The sequence below is a fragment of the Gadus chalcogrammus genome, chromosome 11 (assembly GCF_026213295.1).
Source record: "Gadus chalcogrammus isolate NIFS_2021 chromosome 11, NIFS_Gcha_1.0, whole genome shotgun sequence".
NCBI lineage: Eukaryota > Metazoa > Chordata > Actinopteri > Gadiformes > Gadidae > Gadus > Gadus chalcogrammus.
In genome coordinates this window covers 13,141,696-13,157,829 of record NC_079422.1, presented here as the reverse complement: position 1 = coordinate 13,157,829, position 16,134 = coordinate 13,141,696, and the positions used below count along the sequence as shown (strand labels likewise).

At 47.4% G+C, this 16,134-nt stretch overlaps 1 protein-coding gene across 8 annotated transcripts in view; it reads left to right on the top strand.

Moving 5' to 3' along the window:
* Window positions 1-16,041, top strand: part of ubr5 (ubiquitin protein ligase E3 component n-recognin 5) — a 29,613-nt gene extending 13,572 nt beyond the window's left edge. Inside the window, exons 20-46 of one of the 8 annotated variants that reach the window (XM_056602982.1) lie at window positions 218-415; window positions 785-995; window positions 1,274-1,397; window positions 1,711-1,862; window positions 2,011-2,106; window positions 2,280-2,403; window positions 2,576-2,673; window positions 3,043-3,200; window positions 3,675-3,766; window positions 3,890-4,036; window positions 4,615-4,733; window positions 4,825-4,951; window positions 5,254-5,383; window positions 5,692-5,852; window positions 6,206-6,445; window positions 8,125-8,248; window positions 8,605-8,716; window positions 8,950-9,081; window positions 9,321-9,353; window positions 9,994-10,263; window positions 10,738-11,003; window positions 12,789-13,000; window positions 13,351-13,584; window positions 14,188-14,261; window positions 14,623-14,795; window positions 15,222-15,371; window positions 15,698-16,041. In XM_056602982.1, coding sequence (XP_056458957.1) covers window positions 218-415; window positions 785-995; window positions 1,274-1,397; window positions 1,711-1,862; window positions 2,011-2,106; window positions 2,280-2,403; window positions 2,576-2,673; window positions 3,043-3,200; window positions 3,675-3,766; window positions 3,890-4,036; window positions 4,615-4,733; window positions 4,825-4,951; window positions 5,254-5,383; window positions 5,692-5,852; window positions 6,206-6,445; window positions 8,125-8,248; window positions 8,605-8,716; window positions 8,950-9,081; window positions 9,321-9,353; window positions 9,994-10,263; window positions 10,738-11,003; window positions 12,789-13,000; window positions 13,351-13,584; window positions 14,188-14,261; window positions 14,623-14,795; window positions 15,222-15,371; window positions 15,698-16,009 — 4,269 coding nt within the window. In that variant the 3' untranslated portion in view covers window positions 16,010-16,041. Of the gene's footprint in view, window positions 1-217; window positions 416-784; window positions 996-1,270; window positions 1,398-1,710; window positions 1,863-2,010; window positions 2,107-2,279; window positions 2,404-2,575; window positions 2,674-3,042; window positions 3,201-3,674; window positions 3,767-3,889; window positions 4,037-4,614; window positions 4,734-4,824; window positions 4,952-5,253; window positions 5,384-5,691; window positions 5,853-6,205; window positions 6,446-8,124; window positions 8,249-8,604; window positions 8,717-8,949; window positions 9,082-9,320; window positions 9,354-9,993; window positions 10,264-10,737; window positions 11,004-12,788; window positions 13,001-13,350; window positions 13,585-14,187; window positions 14,262-14,622; window positions 14,796-15,221; window positions 15,372-15,697 lie in introns of all 8 variants that reach the window. The other 7 variants (XM_056602980.1, XM_056602984.1, XM_056602979.1 and 4 more) reach the window with 7 other exon arrangements.
* The last annotated feature ends 93 nt before the right edge of the window (window positions 16,042-16,134 follow it).

Below are 16,134 nucleotides of genomic sequence, written 5' to 3'. Positions count from 1 at the left end.
ATAGTGTGGATCGTTGTGACATTGATGGATTGAAGCAATTTAATGGCATTCTATTGTATCGGTGCATCTGCAAATATTCACTGCATATGCAAATACTGTAATACAAGTCTCAATATGTCTGAACGACAAAACACATGCACAGCCGCAAAGGTTAAACTTTCCAAGTAGCTGCTCTATGTGGTACAAGCGCATGACTTGTCTATGATCTTCCTTGCAGGAATCTCCTATCATCCTCCGGGATGGAAATGGTACGATCTACCCTATGGCCAAAGACTGCATGGGTGGAATCCGGGATCCAGATTGGCTGGACCTACCACCCATCGCTAGCCTGGGCATGGGGGTGCACTCCCTGGCCAATCTCCCCTCCAACTCTACCATTAAGAAGAAAGCTGCTATTATTATCATGGCCGTCGAGGTTGGTAGCACAAGCATTACTAGTTGTTTGCTAATTAGGGTGCCAAGCACAAAGTGCGAAGGCAACCTAATTGGTAGTTTTATTATTATTATTAGTTATTTGTTGTTCTACTATGCAAGTGGTTTGCATGGTGTTTTGTGTGGTATTTGCATTGTAAACTAGGTGAATGACCTAGCATTTGCACAAAAACGTATTTAGAGTCCCATACGAAGAGTTAAAAAACACAGCTCTGCACTAAATTTTTTCTCTTGTGGGCTTTGCTCCGTTTAAACAATACGATTTGCTTTCTTGTTTGTTCCACAAATACAAACCAAGAGAGAAACAGAGAGCCCCAGTCACTAATTCCTGCTGTTGGTCGGTGTGTTTCAGAAGCAGACCTTGATGCAGCACGTCCTGCGCTGCGACTACGAGGCGTGCCGGCAGTATCTGGTGAATCTGGAGCAGGCCTTTCTGCTGGACCAGAGCGGCCAGGCCCTGGGGTCTCTGCTGGGCCACCGCTGTGACGGCAACCGCAACATCCTCCACGCCGCCGTGTCGGTCTGCTTCCCCGTCAGCAACAAGGAGACCAAGGAGGAGGAAGGTGAGCAGGAGAATTTCGACGCCGTGCGGCAAAACGCTGCTTACAGGCGGGCACGAATGAGATACGGTTGTCAAGGGGAATGGTTCCCAAGCTATTCCTCTTCACTTATTTTTATCTTTTTTCATCATTAACAATCTCACTACAAAGTCTGGTAATAATGGAAAATAAAGGCTACTGAAATTCAGTCCTCGCTTTGATACAGTCCAATTATATCTTCTCAAAGTGCCTCCTCGCTCTTGTCTCCATGGTAACTGCTGGTGCGGTGTCGATCCCAGAAGCTGAACGGTCTGAGAGGAACACGTTCGCAGAGCGCCTGTCTGCTGTAGAAGCCATCGCCAACGCCATCTCTGTGGTCTCCAGCAACAGCTCTGGCAACAGGACCGGCTCCTCCAGCAGCAGAGGGTAATGCGCTTGATTATAGGGCTGCACAGTAAGCAGAGAGAGACCTTTCTCTTTATTTTTGCGGCTGACATCGCATGTTTGTGATTAGTTTTGCTTCTGTGAAACATACGTTTCCTCCCATAACATCCCCATGTGCAAATGATTCAGTTATCCTGCAGAACATTTTTCACCCCAGACGACCGCTGTCCCTATTTGATCCTTCCAGTCCATAGCGGCAGAAGGGAACCATAGGCTAATAACCGTGACGCTGTTTTTCCAGCTGTATTGAACATTGGCATGGCTTCATATATACCACCCCGTTCTCACCCTCCAGGCTTCGGCTGCGTGAGATGATGCGGCGTTCCTTGCGAGCTGCTGGTCTTGGTCGCCATGAGTCGGGCCCGTCCTCCAGTGACCATCAGGACCCGGTGTCCCCACCTATTGCCCCTCCCAGCTGGGTGCCCGACCCGCCCCCCATGGACCCTGGTGAGTACGGCCCATCCCACACCCCTCCTATTAGTAGAGCACTGAGGTGTAGAGGTTTGTTTTGACATTCACGCTTTCGGCCGTACCTCTGCTGCCAAGGACTCATTAAAAGTCTACTCTTGTTATTTGTTTCTGTTTGTTCCAACAGATGGTGACATTGACTTCATCCTCGCCCCAGCCGTGGGCTCACTCACTACAGCCGCCACCGGCACCAGTCAGGGTCCCAGTACCTCCACCGTACCAGGTCAGAGCCCATGGACTCTCCCCCTCCACCAGCCCCCTGCTCCCCATCAGCAGACTGTTTATCTTCAGCAGACTATTTATCTTCAGCAGACTTGTGAGGCATCCTGTCGCGCCAGACATTGAAGCAGTCTGTCTGACGCCCTGCGGGACTTTATGCTCTCTCTCGTCTCACAGGTCCGTCCTCAGAGCCGTCTGTGGTGGAGTCTAAAGACAGGAAGGCCAACGCCCACCTCATCCTCAAGCTGATGTGTGACAGCGTTGTTCTGCGGCCACACCTGCGAGAGCTGCTCTCTGCCAAGTACAACTCTTTCTTTTCCATTTCATCTTCTTTATCTGACCCAAATTTGTCCTTTCTTATCCCAGAGAGCACAGACGTCGCTTTCTTTGCAAGCTTCACTACCAGACAGCCCACGGCTTGTTTTTGCACCTCACAAGCGTTGACAAGCATGTGTGTTGTCTTTGTTCCCCAGGGACGCCCGTGGAATGACACCATTTATGCTGGCGGTCAGTGGGAGAGCCTACCCTGCTGCTATCACTGTTCTGGAGGCTGCTCAGAAAATGGCCAAGGGTAGGTCACCCAGAGCTCAATGGCATCATGGAGGACATAAAACAGGCACACAGTACCCCATATTTAGTGTCTTGGGTATATACTACACAGGACTCCTTTGTAGTCTATACAAAACTACAAAGAGCTGGCCCATGGTAATAGATGTTCTATTTTGAGAGCTTGACAAAGGGCTTGTTCTCCCTCATTATATAAAACAAATCCAAAGGCTTGTTAAGGATGGTTCTAGGTAAGGGAAGCCCAAACCGCGAAGCCAGAGAAAGACAAAGCACTGTTTACATAACGGCTCAAGCAGCACAGGTTAACCATAGGTCAGCTGCATAACAGCCTGCGGTAGCCGTGCCATAACAGTGCCTGTTCTTGTGGTCACAGTGGGCGACCCGGGCATCGTGGAGAAGGAGGACGCAGACTCTGTGTTCATGGAGATGATCTGCCCCTCCGGGACCAACCCGGACGACTCCCCGCTATATGTCCTCTGCTGCAACGACACCTGTAGCTTCACCTGGACCGGAGCGGAGCACATCAATCAGGTGAGTCCCCTGGGAGCAGGAGGGGGGGAAGCGGTGGGGTACGTCACACTGGGAGAACAGCAGATGGGCTGTTTCTCACTCTGCTCTGCTGAACACAAAGCAAGGCTTTAATGGATTCTGCACGGAGTTGTCGCATTCTGTGATTTAATTCATGACGACGTTCATTCTTGACTTCAACTTTTAAGATCTGAGACACAGATGGATAAACAAGTATTTCATTAATCCCCAACTCTTTATTAGATTACCTTTTGGATCATGTTGAAAGTAAATCCTAATTCATTCGGCCCCAATGAGATGTTATTGGTGTAGATGTAGCTTCATTTTCTTATTGTTGCACTGTATGGCCCATCTCATCCAATTCATGATGGAACACAAATCGGCTCCTCACGTGCCCATTCATCAATGTCTGCAGTAAAAGTAGTTGTCGTTTATAAAGAGTAATGACTGTTATGGTTGTTGTGGATCTCCCTCTAGGATATTTTTGAGTGCCGAACCTGTGGCTTGCTGGAGTCTCTCTGCTGCTGTACGGAGTGTGCAAGAGTGTGCCACAAGGGACACGATTGCAAGTGAGTGACGGCTTTATACTAATTATTAATTTATTTTTTTATTTTCAAGTTTATTTTCATATTTTATTTAACTGCACGTCTTGTCTAGATCTCTAATTCTGTTTAATCGTCCCTCTTCCTTAGACTTAAGAGGACTTCTCCCACTGCATACTGTGATTGCTGGGAGAAATGCAAGTGCAAAACACTAATCGCTGGCCAGAAGGCGGCTCGGCTGGACCTTCTGTACAGGCTCCTCACGACCACGGACCTGGTCACCACACCAAACAGCAGGTAACACCCCACCTTCATAACGCACTCGGGACATGAAAGGAATTATTTTCCTTTTTTTTTAATGATATTTGTTAAATGAAGGCTACTTTCTTTTGGCAATGAAAGGCTATCCGTTCTTATTGTTTTTACCCATCTTCAGTGTATAGCGTTATTTGCTCTATGGTATGCATCCGACCCCCTCCCAGTAAAGAATGATTTCCAGCAGACCTTGCCTGGTTCGGTCAAAGTAAAGCTGTTGATCTAATTTGGGGCGTGTTCTGACAATGAAACTGGAGCGCCCAAAGGGAGCCCTGTTGAAGCACTTTCATAAAACAACCAAGATGTCTAGATGCTGCTGCTGTGTCACACGTTTTGCTGCTCCTGTATGTCTATACAAACGGCAGACAGACGTATCCTTTGGTCTCCAGAGGCATTTATGTATGGACCCGTTTAACGCAGCATGGAAATTGAAAATGAACTGATAGGTTCCAGACTAAGCCTTTGTGAATTTGTAATCGCGATGTCGGGGTTCAAGGCACTCATTAGCTTAGAGTACGACTCATAGTGGTGAGTTGACTTCCAGATGTTTCCATCCCTAGGGGAGAGCACATTCTGCTGTTCCTGGTGCAGACTGTTGCCAGGCAGAGCGTGGAGCACTGCCAGTACAGACCGCCACGCATTCGAGAAGACCGGAACCGCAAAGCAGCCAATGCAGAAGGTTTGCACATTCTCTGTCCACCATTTCTTAGTGTCTGTAATCCTGGCTGGTACCATGACTCCTAAGTCTTATTTCCCCTCCCCCCTCCCAGACTCTGACATGCCGGACCACGACCTGGAGCCGCCGCGCTTCGCCCAGCTGGCTCTAGAGCGAGTCCTGCAGGACTGGAACGCCCTCAAGTCCATGATCATGTTCGGCTCGCAGGAAAACAAAGACCCGTGAGTACCGTGCCAAACGACCCCTCCGTGATGATAGAGTGGCTGATGGGCAGAAGCAATCAAAGTCCCATTACACTAATGTCTACCCACCTGGAGAAAATCAGTGCCACTTCTGAGTGCTGATTTGACTTGGGTCTTTCTCTGTATTTTATTGTTGCTTTTGCTCTGTTTGTACAGTGTTATGAGTTTATGGAAAAATCCTGCACATAAAATAACCATTTATTATTCTAACTTAATGAGCGTGAGAGACGCGTTGTCAGGGGAGCTCATGCTACTGTGCCGTGTCTCTGTTTCTCCGACAGGCTCAGCGCCAGCAGCAGAATCGCCCACCTTCTGCCTGAGGAGCAGGTCTATCTGAACCAGCAGAGCGGCACCATACGACTGGACTGCTTCACACACTGCCTCATCGTCAAGTGTGCTCCTGACATTACTGTGAGTCTCACCGCAGGAGGATAGCCCCTCCCTCTCTGCCCACAGCATGCAGGATCCCATCTGGAACAACTACTAACTCGCCATTTTAGTTTCCTTGGAAACAAGCTTCCATTGAATTGCACACTTATGTTTCGGTCTGCTTTCTTGTCGATCGTTCTTCACACTTTTGAGATTAAAGTCCATTTTTGTAGCCTTATCCCCTTAAGAGCAAGGTCTTTGTGAACAAGCATTTTCACAGGCAAAGTGAGTGCACCTCTACTCAGCTGTGTGTCTATCCGTGCACCAACACTGTCCCGTTTCCCTGCCAGTTCATCGACACTCTCCTGGGAACACTGGTGAAGGAGCTGCAGAACAAGTACACGCCCGGCCGTCGGGACGAGGCCATCGCCGTAACGCGGAGGTTCCTGCGCTCCGTCGCCCGCGTCTTCGTCATCCTCAGCGTGGAGATGGCCTCTTCGAAGAAAAAGAAGTACGGGGAACATATATAACATACATCTATAGCCCTGTTTGTGGTGGTGACTTCTGGCTGATGGGCTTTGTTTCTTAAGTCTGTAGGTCAGATTCCTGCAGGGCTCCTGATTGCCACAGTATTTTATTTTGATCATTTGTATTATTACTACTTCGCTTTCTTATTGAAGATCAATGTTGTCACTTTATTACCATTTAAAAAAAATAGTTTTACCAACCATGGTAATGTTTCAATCTGAGATGCAATCATCCACTCTTTGTTTGACCGTATTGGAGTCCCCTGTGTCAAGAGTAAGTCTGCAGCCCTGAGCCACTCCTAACTCTGCCATCATCTCCTCCTTTCTGTCCACTCAGCAACTTCATTCCCCAGCCCATCGGAAAGTGCCGGCGTGTGTTCCAAGCCCTTCTGCCGTACGCCGTGGAGGAGCTGTGCAACGTGGCTGAGTCGCTGATCGTCCCCGTGCGCATGGGCATCGCCAGGCCCACCGCGCCCTTCACCCTGGCCAGCACCAGCATCGACGCCGTGCAGGGCAGCGAGGAGCTCTTCTCTGTGGAGCCCCTGCCCCCGAGACCCTCCCCAGACCAGTCCAGCAGGTACCCAGGCCTTCCACACCCATGTTTGTTGTCACTTTGTCTGATATGTGTGCTCTTCGTTACACACCCTTTCTGTTATTGATGCTAATCAAGGACTTTTGCAAAAACCAGAGTTGCCTCGATTTTGAATGTATCCAACTGAAAATATCCCACACTTCACACACTTCAGGCACTCACACATGACTATCTGGTTGGCTTTAGCAATTAGGTTGCATTGTGGAAGACTCAGTCATGTGCAATGAGTGTGTTCAGGTAGTTGGGTACACAGACAGCTAGTCCAATAATTAAATTCGGGACAAATTTAATTATTGGCCGGGCTTATTACACGCACGTTTTTTCATTTTTGTCAGGGCATTTGGTAATGTGCCTGCTGTTGAATTTTATGACAAAGAAATATGACAAAAAATGCTTCTCAAATAAATTGCCTACCGTACCTTTTTAATTGTTTTCATCGTTTTACCTCTTCGCTCATTAGTGAATGACACTAAATGTATTCATTTTTTTTAAAGATATATTTTGTAATTCCCATCCCAGATGTTCAATCCACAGGCTGTACAGAGCCTCTTCATTAGCAGACTCGCAAGTAGGGATGGGAATTGATAAGAATTTCACGATTCCGATTCCGATTCTGCTTATCGATCCGATTCCTTATCGATTCTCTTATCGATTCTCATTGGGTGAGAAAATAAGTATAAATGTGTTTGTTTGCATTACATCTCTTTAATATCTGATCAGAAGTGCTTCTAGTATTAGGAAATTGTACATTTTCAAATCAATTGGTCTACGAAAAAATATGTTTCGCTTTTCAAGCCCAAATGCCATCATTATGTGCCATGCAACTAAAAACACAGACTGAAAACAGCCAAGTAAGAGCTTGTGCCTTTTGGAATTCTAACAGTGCTCATTTGCATTCAACTTGTAACAAAATTAAACTGACATAAACAAAATGAAGCATTGATTAGACAGAGATTTATTAGATGGGCCTACCTAATAAACCGTTGGAACACACAAGACCGGAAACCATAGCAATGCCGGTAAACAAACCCCGAGAAGCCCAATCCCTATGAGAGCTCCCCACGCTACGGCCATCCGGAGGCGACAGAGCTGTTGGCCGTGATATTATATATACAATTATAATATAGTATATAATATATTATATACTATTATATATAGAGCTCCGGGAGTCGCAAACTGCAACAATCACTTTCTCCTCCATTCCGCGGTTCACCCGGACTGCACTGCACTGAGTTTGACGGCTGAACGCGGATTGGCTGTTACGTTACACATGTCACTCAGTTATCACGCTGTTGAACGCTGATTGGCTGTCATCACGACAAAAACTTGTCATCGGTTTTCTCCCGCGAAAAACTCGCCCTTATACGCGTCTCTACGTTCACTTTGTATGGGATCTTGTCGCCCCGTCGCGTTTGGTGTGAACGCACAATGCGATTCTTCCTCGGCGGCGACATGTTTGCTGCGTTCTGAACCAAATCAAAGCAGCGTGTGTGTGACGTCACGACGCATTTGCCGCGACCGGAGCCGATAAGCGGAATCGTTAAGCAGGCTTGCTAACGATTCCAAGGAATCGGTTGACTCGGAACCGGTTCTGAACAAGAACCGGTTCTCGATTCCCATCCCTACTCGCAAGATTAATGATTTTTGTGTTCATTCGTCCTCAGCTCCAGCCAGACGGCGTCCTCCTACATCATCCGGAACCCCCAGCCGCGACGCAGCAGCCAATCCCAGCCCGTCAGAGGGAGGGATGAGGAGCAGGATGACATTGTCTCTGCAGACGTGGAAGAGGTTAGGGACGCTCGCATGTCATCAACCTGAGATATGGGTTTTCGCTTTAGAACAGTGTGGCAAATAAACATTTCCTGATGATTTAAATAGACTTATTAGGCTTATTGACTATCTATTTAAATCAATCAATTTAAAAGTGGATGGGAATTAACATTTTAATTAAGGAGTGTATTCTAGGCTCCATCTATCTGTTTTTGGATTGGAGGATAAATGACATCATTATGGTCTTGTAACGGCTGTACATCATGAGCAATCTTTAACAGTTAGCTCTTTAATTGCTTCAATCTAAAACATAATGAGCACAATCCTCCCTGAGTCACACCTTCCCCATGGCCGTGTGCGTTTGCTTATTTCAGGTTGAGGTTGTGGAGGGTGTGGCCGGGGAAGAAGATCACCATGACGACCAGGAGGAGCAAGGAGAGGAGAATGCGGAGGCTGAGGGCCAGCATGATGAGCATGACGAGGACGGTAAGACAATATGGAAAAATGTTTTCTCAAAATTAGGGAACATAATATAAAGTACCAAAAAATTCATATGAATTCTAATTACCCTTCTATGTAATAAGATGTTCATTACATGGACGTTTATGCAAAGTTAGAATAGTATTGACCAAATCTACTAACTCTGACATTTCATGTGTGGTGAATATGCACACCGTGAGGGAAGGGCTGATCCACGTTCTCTACTTCCTCATTCGCAGGAAGTGACATGGAGTTGGATCTGCTGGCGGCAGCAGAAACCGAGAGCGATAGCGAAAGTAACCATAGCAACCAGGACAACGCCAGCGGCCGCAGGAGTGTAGTCACGGCAGCCACAGCTGGCTCTGAAGCAGGTTAGTCGAGACGAAAAAATAGACCTTACATTTGTTGCATTCTTTCAGGCCTTGGGCTTTTCCATTGCATTGGCCAACCCATAGTTATGCTTTCAAAACTACTAGTCATTATAATCAATCGCAGCCTAATTCGATTTTATGTGGAATTAATTTTAGGTTGTGGGGATTACTGATTCTCAGCAAATGATGCAGCAAACAACATGGTCCCTGGCTCAATCCTTAATGTATTTCATTCGCAGGCAGTAGGGTGTCCCTGGCATTTCCTATTTTTGGTATGGGCTCCCCTCTACTTCAATGCATATACAGTATGTTAGGGCAAGAGTGATTTTTGCAAAGTGCTCAGTTTCCCCTCTTGAGAATTCCTGCAAATTAGTATTCATCCTCATTGTTCACCTTTTGTTGTATCCATCATTATTGTCAAGTCTATCAATCTTCATCTTTTCACCTCCCTAACCAAATAACCAAAAATGTCTCGCTCTTCAAAACGGCTTTCCTTTTACCTTCACCCTCCATCTAGAATAGCATTCAATACTAATGTCCTTTTTTGACACGCCCCGGTAAGTTTGTTGCTTTTGATTCTTTCCTGCAACGTGACTTTCAAGATATGTTTATGGATTAATAACCACAATTGCGAGCAGTGTTTCCTCTTCATAAATTGACCCACTGAAGCAGTGCGATCGCTTGGTCGTCCCCGCTGCCGCCTGTCTGTCTTTCTTCGTCTGTTTTGGCCTTGTGGTGGCGTGTGTGTGCGGTTCACTAACCCGCACTCAAGTCTGGAGAACGATTGCTGTGTCGTATGAGTAAAATGAAAAGGAGGAGAGATGACTGGACCAACTCATTAAACTCTTGTCCTCTCTTCTCCTCCTCCTCCTTCTCCCCCCCCCCCCCCCCCCCCCCCCCCCCCCCCCATAGGTGCCAGCAGTGTGCCTGCCTTCTTTTCAGAGGACGACTCCCAGTCCAACGACTCGAGCGACTCTGACAGCAGCAGCAGCCAGAGCGATGACGTGGAGCAGGAGACCTTCCTGCTGGACGAGCCCCTGGAGAGGACCACCAGCGCCTCCCACGCCAACAGCGCCGCCCAGGCGCCGCGCTCCATGCAGTGGGCCGTACGCAACGCGCCCAGCCAGCGAGCCGCCGGCAACGGCCTACCCAACACCTCCACGCCGGCCGGTACGCGTGTGTGTGAGTGTGTGTGTTTGTGTGTAGGCCTCTCCACCGTTTTGATATCTTGGTTTTGATGTGCTTTTGTGTTCACGTGAATACTGTGGCAACCGATTTTAACTGATTTTAACAACTTTCAAGAAGTGCTTCTTGAAAGCTAACTCTTCATTTCTTAAATTTATAGTCGATGATGGAGCGTTGGATTAGGTTAAATTTTTGTGTCTTTACAATCAAAAAATGTGTTAAACCAGCACTATGTAGGAGTTTCATTAGCAGCTTCAAGTGGCTAGAGTTATAGCTATATCATTATCATACAGCATTATCACAGCGTGTTTTATTCGAGAGAAACTTTATATATAGCTGCAGTTGAAAAATGATAGTGCAGGTTTAAGTCCCAAAGTGCTTTCATCAAGGACCTTTTTCATACTAGTTAGCAGAGATCCCATTAAACAAGCCTGTTTCAAGGGTCTGACATGCGTTCCCCTGTGTCGACAGCGAGCTCCACGGGCCTGATCTACATCGACCCCTCCAACCTGCGGCGCTCCAGCGCCATTAGCTCCAGCGCAGCGGCGGCGGCGGCCCTGGAGGCTAGCAACTCCAGCAGCTACCTGACATCTGCCAGCAGCCTGGCCCGCGCCTACAGCATCGTCATCAGGCAGATCTCCGACCTCATGAGCCTCATCCCCAAATACAACCATCTGGTGTACTCCCAATACCCTGCTGCTGTCAAGCTCACCTACCAGGACGCCGTCAGCCTGCAGGTGAGGCTCAACGTGTACTGTGTTGTGTAAGGGCTGGCTGCGGGGCTACCATACAATGTGTTGTGTAAATGCTTGCCGTGGCTACCAGCATGTAGTGTGTTGCGTAAGGGCTGGCTGCGGGGCCACCATGTTGTGTAAGGGCTTGCTGCGGGGCCGCCATGTTGGGTAAAGGCCATTTGTTGATACTAGCATGTAGTGCGTTGTGTAAAGGCTTGTTGTTGATTCCAGCATGCAGTGGCGCAACTTCAGGTCAACATTGGGGGGGTCATAAATATTTCGTTCAAATGTGTTCCACCAAAAAACCGGCTATAATACTTCTCCAAAGTCCTGCTTTCAGAATTTTAAGTTCAGAACAGTAGTTCATTAATTATTTACGTATTATTTATCTTTTTGATTTGATTTATTCCAAAATTTGGTTGGGAATTAACCTATTCTATCAATTCAGGAATGCGTTTCACAAGTGCATTACGAGTGGCGTGGCGCCCCCTATTTTCCATAAACATGCCTGAATAAATGGGAGTAGGCCTAGCTTAATTACATTTCAGTCATAATTTAGAAATTTAAAACGCATATTGGCCTTAACCATTAGCCTACTAGGCTGCTCATGCGTCGTTTTTGGGAGTAGTTAGTGCAGGATGCAGCGATACGGTAAGCGCAGAGCTCTTCTGTTCTTCTGTATTATTATCCACTCTGCCTTCGGTGATATTGATGGCCTCCGAATAATCCAATTGTCCATTATTTTTTGTCGTTTAATCACTGCTATAGCTTTGTTTAGCTCACGCTTAGTGAACTCGAACTACGTAAGTGAGAGGACAAAACATATCAAAATTTGCGGGGTCGACCTGTCAATCATTTGGCACTCTGCCAACCATTGGTATGTCAGGAATGTTGCTAGTAATGTCTAAGAGCGATTGGTGGGGGGGAGGGAGGTGGCGGGGTGGGAGGGAGCTGTCAGCGCAGCGCAGCATAGCGTTCTATCGAGCAGCAGAGCATTCTATCGCGCAGTGCAGCGTTCTATCGCTTCTATCGTTTATTTAAAGGGCCAGACAACGAAAACGTGCCGGTTCACTTCGTTTCATTATTGAGGGTTTTTTGCACCCCCAACCTTATCTTTGGGGGTGCAAGAAATCTGTGCCCCCCCCAGAGATGGCGCCAGTGTCAGCATGTACTGTGTTGTGTAAAGGCTTGTTGTTGATACCAGCATGTAGTGTGTTGTGTAAAGGCTTGCTGTGTTGTTGTGGTAGACGGTGGTGGTGCTACCACTGCAAAAACACTAAAATTGAATTTATTTAAAAAAGATTATTAGTGGGTAGTCGCGTGTGAGTCATCAGAGTGGAGTTGGTCACAAGTGTGTTCTTCATGAAGAACAGAAGTATGGTTGACTTGATAACTACAATAAAGAACGTTAGCAGTGTTGCATTACAGCTCGTCATGTTTTTTGTTTTCAAACCTGACAATAAATCAAAATACGAAATCAAATTAGATCAAATTAAATTAGATGAACTACCTTGCAACCTGCGCACAATCTGCTTGTGCATTCATGCACATGACAGCAGTCATTCCATAGGGATTTATAGACCCGTTGCTAAAGCTAGCGAGCTAGTCCCGTGTTTTGGTTGAGTGGCATTGGATGGAGGCCTGTAGGGAGGGGAGAGAATTTTGTTCATTTTCAATCTAGCTTTATAAATATGGTTTCTCCAAATCGCCATTCCCCTGCTTTAATGTCATTGATGTGTGGATGAGCGTCAACACTAAGGTTCTCATCCCCCGTGTGTGTTCATCCAGAACTACGTGGAGGACAAGCTCATCCCCACCTGGAACTGGATGGTGTCCATCATGGACTCCACGGAGGCCCAGCTGCGTTACGGCTCGGCGCTGTCCTCCGCCGGGGACCCGGGTCACCCCAGCCACCCGCTGCACGCCTCGCAGCACTCGGCACGGCGGGAGCGCCTCACCGCCCGGGAGGAGGCCAGCCTCCGCACGCTGGAGGGACGCAGGTACAGGTCTCTCTGGAGCAGAGAGTATTCTCTAGACACTGCCCCCTATCGCAAGAAAGGCAGGTAATTACAATGAAGTACATATGTTATGCATTTGTTTGCTGAATGTGAGGCACTTATAGCTGCATCTCCTGTAAGAGGGGATGGTGTATTACTATAGAGTATTAATATGATGAAGTAATGCCATTCATTAGAAGTAATGCCATTCATTCTTTATGAACATCCTCCACGGTAATAATAATGGTTAAGATAATTGACCATAATAAACCGGTGACGACAGACGGGTGCTATGTATGTAATCCCAGCATGTAAGCATGGTTGACCTGATTGCGCTCGTGTCGATGTCGCAGACGAGCCGCCACCCTGCTCACCGCGCGCCAAGGAATGATGTCCGCCCGCGGGGACTTCCTCAACTACGCCCTGTCCCTGATGCGCTCGCACAACGACGAGCACTCGGACGTGCTCCCTGTGCTGGACGTGTGCTCCCTGAAGCACGTGGCCTACGTCTTCCAGGCCCTAATCTACTGGATCAAAGCCATGAACCAGCAGACCACCCTGGAGACCCCGCAGATGGACCGCAAACGGTAGCTGGGGTTTGTGGTGGGGGGCTGAGGAGCACTGAGCAATGCATTGCATATTGACAGAATTGACAAAGAAATTCTTGGAGTCTAAGTTTTTGACTTTGTGAAAGGTTGTAAAACATTAATATATATGTATACTACAGTATTATTTTATAATAATGATATTGTTGATTATAAGTAAATACAAATTGCATAAATAATTGTATTTTGTATGCCTGTAACATGCACACTGTTAGAAACATACTATATTTTATGTATAGCACGTGCTTCAGAATATAAAATTAATCTCAATCACAATATTGGGCAAAATAATCACACAATTTGGAGTCTCAAGTGCTGGTCTACCTCTGGGACATCCACAGACACATTCTCGGCTTTGGATAATTGAGACATGGCTATACTACAATGCCCTTGATTAAGTCTTGGGCATTACTCAATGTCAGTCGAATATATCCATTCTGCTTCTGCTTATCAAGTTTGTTATCACGCATGTACAATAAATATATTTATTTTGTGATGCAGTGGTGACATAAATGGAGCCCTGTACCATTGTCCCGTGTCTCTTTGGGATGGTATGACTCACAAAGGGGTTATTTGTGTTCGCAGAAACCGTGAGATTCTTGAGCTTGGTCTGGACAACGAGGACTCTGAACATGAGAATGACGACGACACCAATCAAAGTGAGTGGAGCGGAATTAGATGTGACTAATTGAACAGGGTTAGGGTTAGTTTTGCTTGTAGTGCTACCATTTCTCTTACCTTTATGGAAGCCATTTCAATACTTCCTTCCCTTAAACAAGCCACCCTCCCTTCGTTGCTTCTCAAGATTTCTGCCTTGATGGTTAAGGGAGTTTTTCCTGGCCCTTTGAGAGGATAGCGTGCGATTGGTGTCATAAAATGTGGCCAGTGATGCCCTTTGAGACTGATTAAAAATGAAAGACTTGACTCGAGACAACCTTGACTCTATGAAATCAGTCTTTTGTTTGGCTCTGATAAGAGTCCTGTGTCCTCGCGCTATTAAATCCTGTCCTCCCTCGCCAGGCTCCACTTTGCAGGACAAGGACGATGATCCGGTTCCAGCCGAGACCGGCCAGAACCATCCCTTCTTCCGTCGCTCCGACTCCATGACCTTCTTGGGTTGCATCCCGCCCAACCCCTTCGAGGTGCCCCTGGCCGAGGCCATCCCCCTGGCGGACCAGCCACACCTCCTGCAGGTCAGACCGCGCTCATGGCTGAAGGTCACAGCGCCACTCAACTTGAGCTGCATGGGCGTCCCTGAGACCTGCTTATCTTTGGGACAGTCATTTTGAAAGCACGAGAGTAAAAGGAATGTTTGGTAACCTTATCATGGCCTTGCTTGATAAGAACAGGCTTTTATATGTCAGTTGTTATGCTTGGAAAAAGAGAAAATGCTTGAGGTACACGTATTTTGGCTTTTGCACTGGATTCCTGGAACGCATCGAATGGATACTCGCCCTTATGATTCTACATGCTGTTATACTATGGTCAATACAGCTCAACATAAATCATGTCGAACAACTTCTATAACGACTTCAATCCTCAATATTCACATTTTAAGAAGCGCTCGTTTCCATTGCTGTGTCCTGAATGCATACATGACAATTCTCTCTCGCTCGTAGCCTAATGCCAGGAAGGAGGACCTGTTTGGCCGTCCCTCTCAAGGCCTGTACTCCTCCTCTTACATGGCCACCAAAGGCCTGGCCGAGGCCAGCATGGACAGGAACTGCCTGGAGGTAAACATGGGCTCCTCTGTACCCTCCTCCTCTCAGGTATACCACCCCTCACTCACTGTACAAACATCACCTGCCCCGCTGTGCTCCAATATCCATCGTCCCTCTTAAATCTACAGTAGAACATAAATCAAATGTAAAAAGGTGAATTGACTTGAATCTGTGAAGGCCGTTCAGGAGTTGTCATATCCTCTCCATTTCCTGCTGGGAACTGAAGAATATGCGAGAAATTGTCTCTGGATATTGGATCACAGCACTGCTCTGGGGCGTTTTCCATGTTTCCATTCATCAAAAGTCACCTTAACTCAACTGATGTCCAATCTGGAGTGACTAAACAATTCCTCTATTATCCTGCCACGCGCCAGATCTTGCCCACCAAGATGTCGTACTCGGCCAACCTGAAGAACGTCATGAGCATGGAGACGGGCCAGCGGGGCCCCGAGGACCACCTGGCAGCCGCCCAGGAGCTGGAGGCCCCCAAGCCGGGGCCCTCCCCGCACGACCTGGCCGCCCAGCTGAAGAGCAGCCTGCTGGCCGAGATCGGTCTGACCGAGAGCGAAGGCCCCCCGCTGCCCTCATTTAGGTATGTCCCGTCCGTGGTGGTGGGGGGGGGGCTACAAGTCAGCTCATGTAAATCTCTTTCTGTCATGACGATCCACAACGTGATTTGCATGTAGTTTGTTGATTGAAAAGCCTTTGTACTTTTTTCAAGCGACAATACGTTTTTGGTATTTTTGGACATTTTCAGCCTAAAGCTTTTGACCAGAACATTCCCTAATCCTCTTCCCCCCCCCCCCCCCCA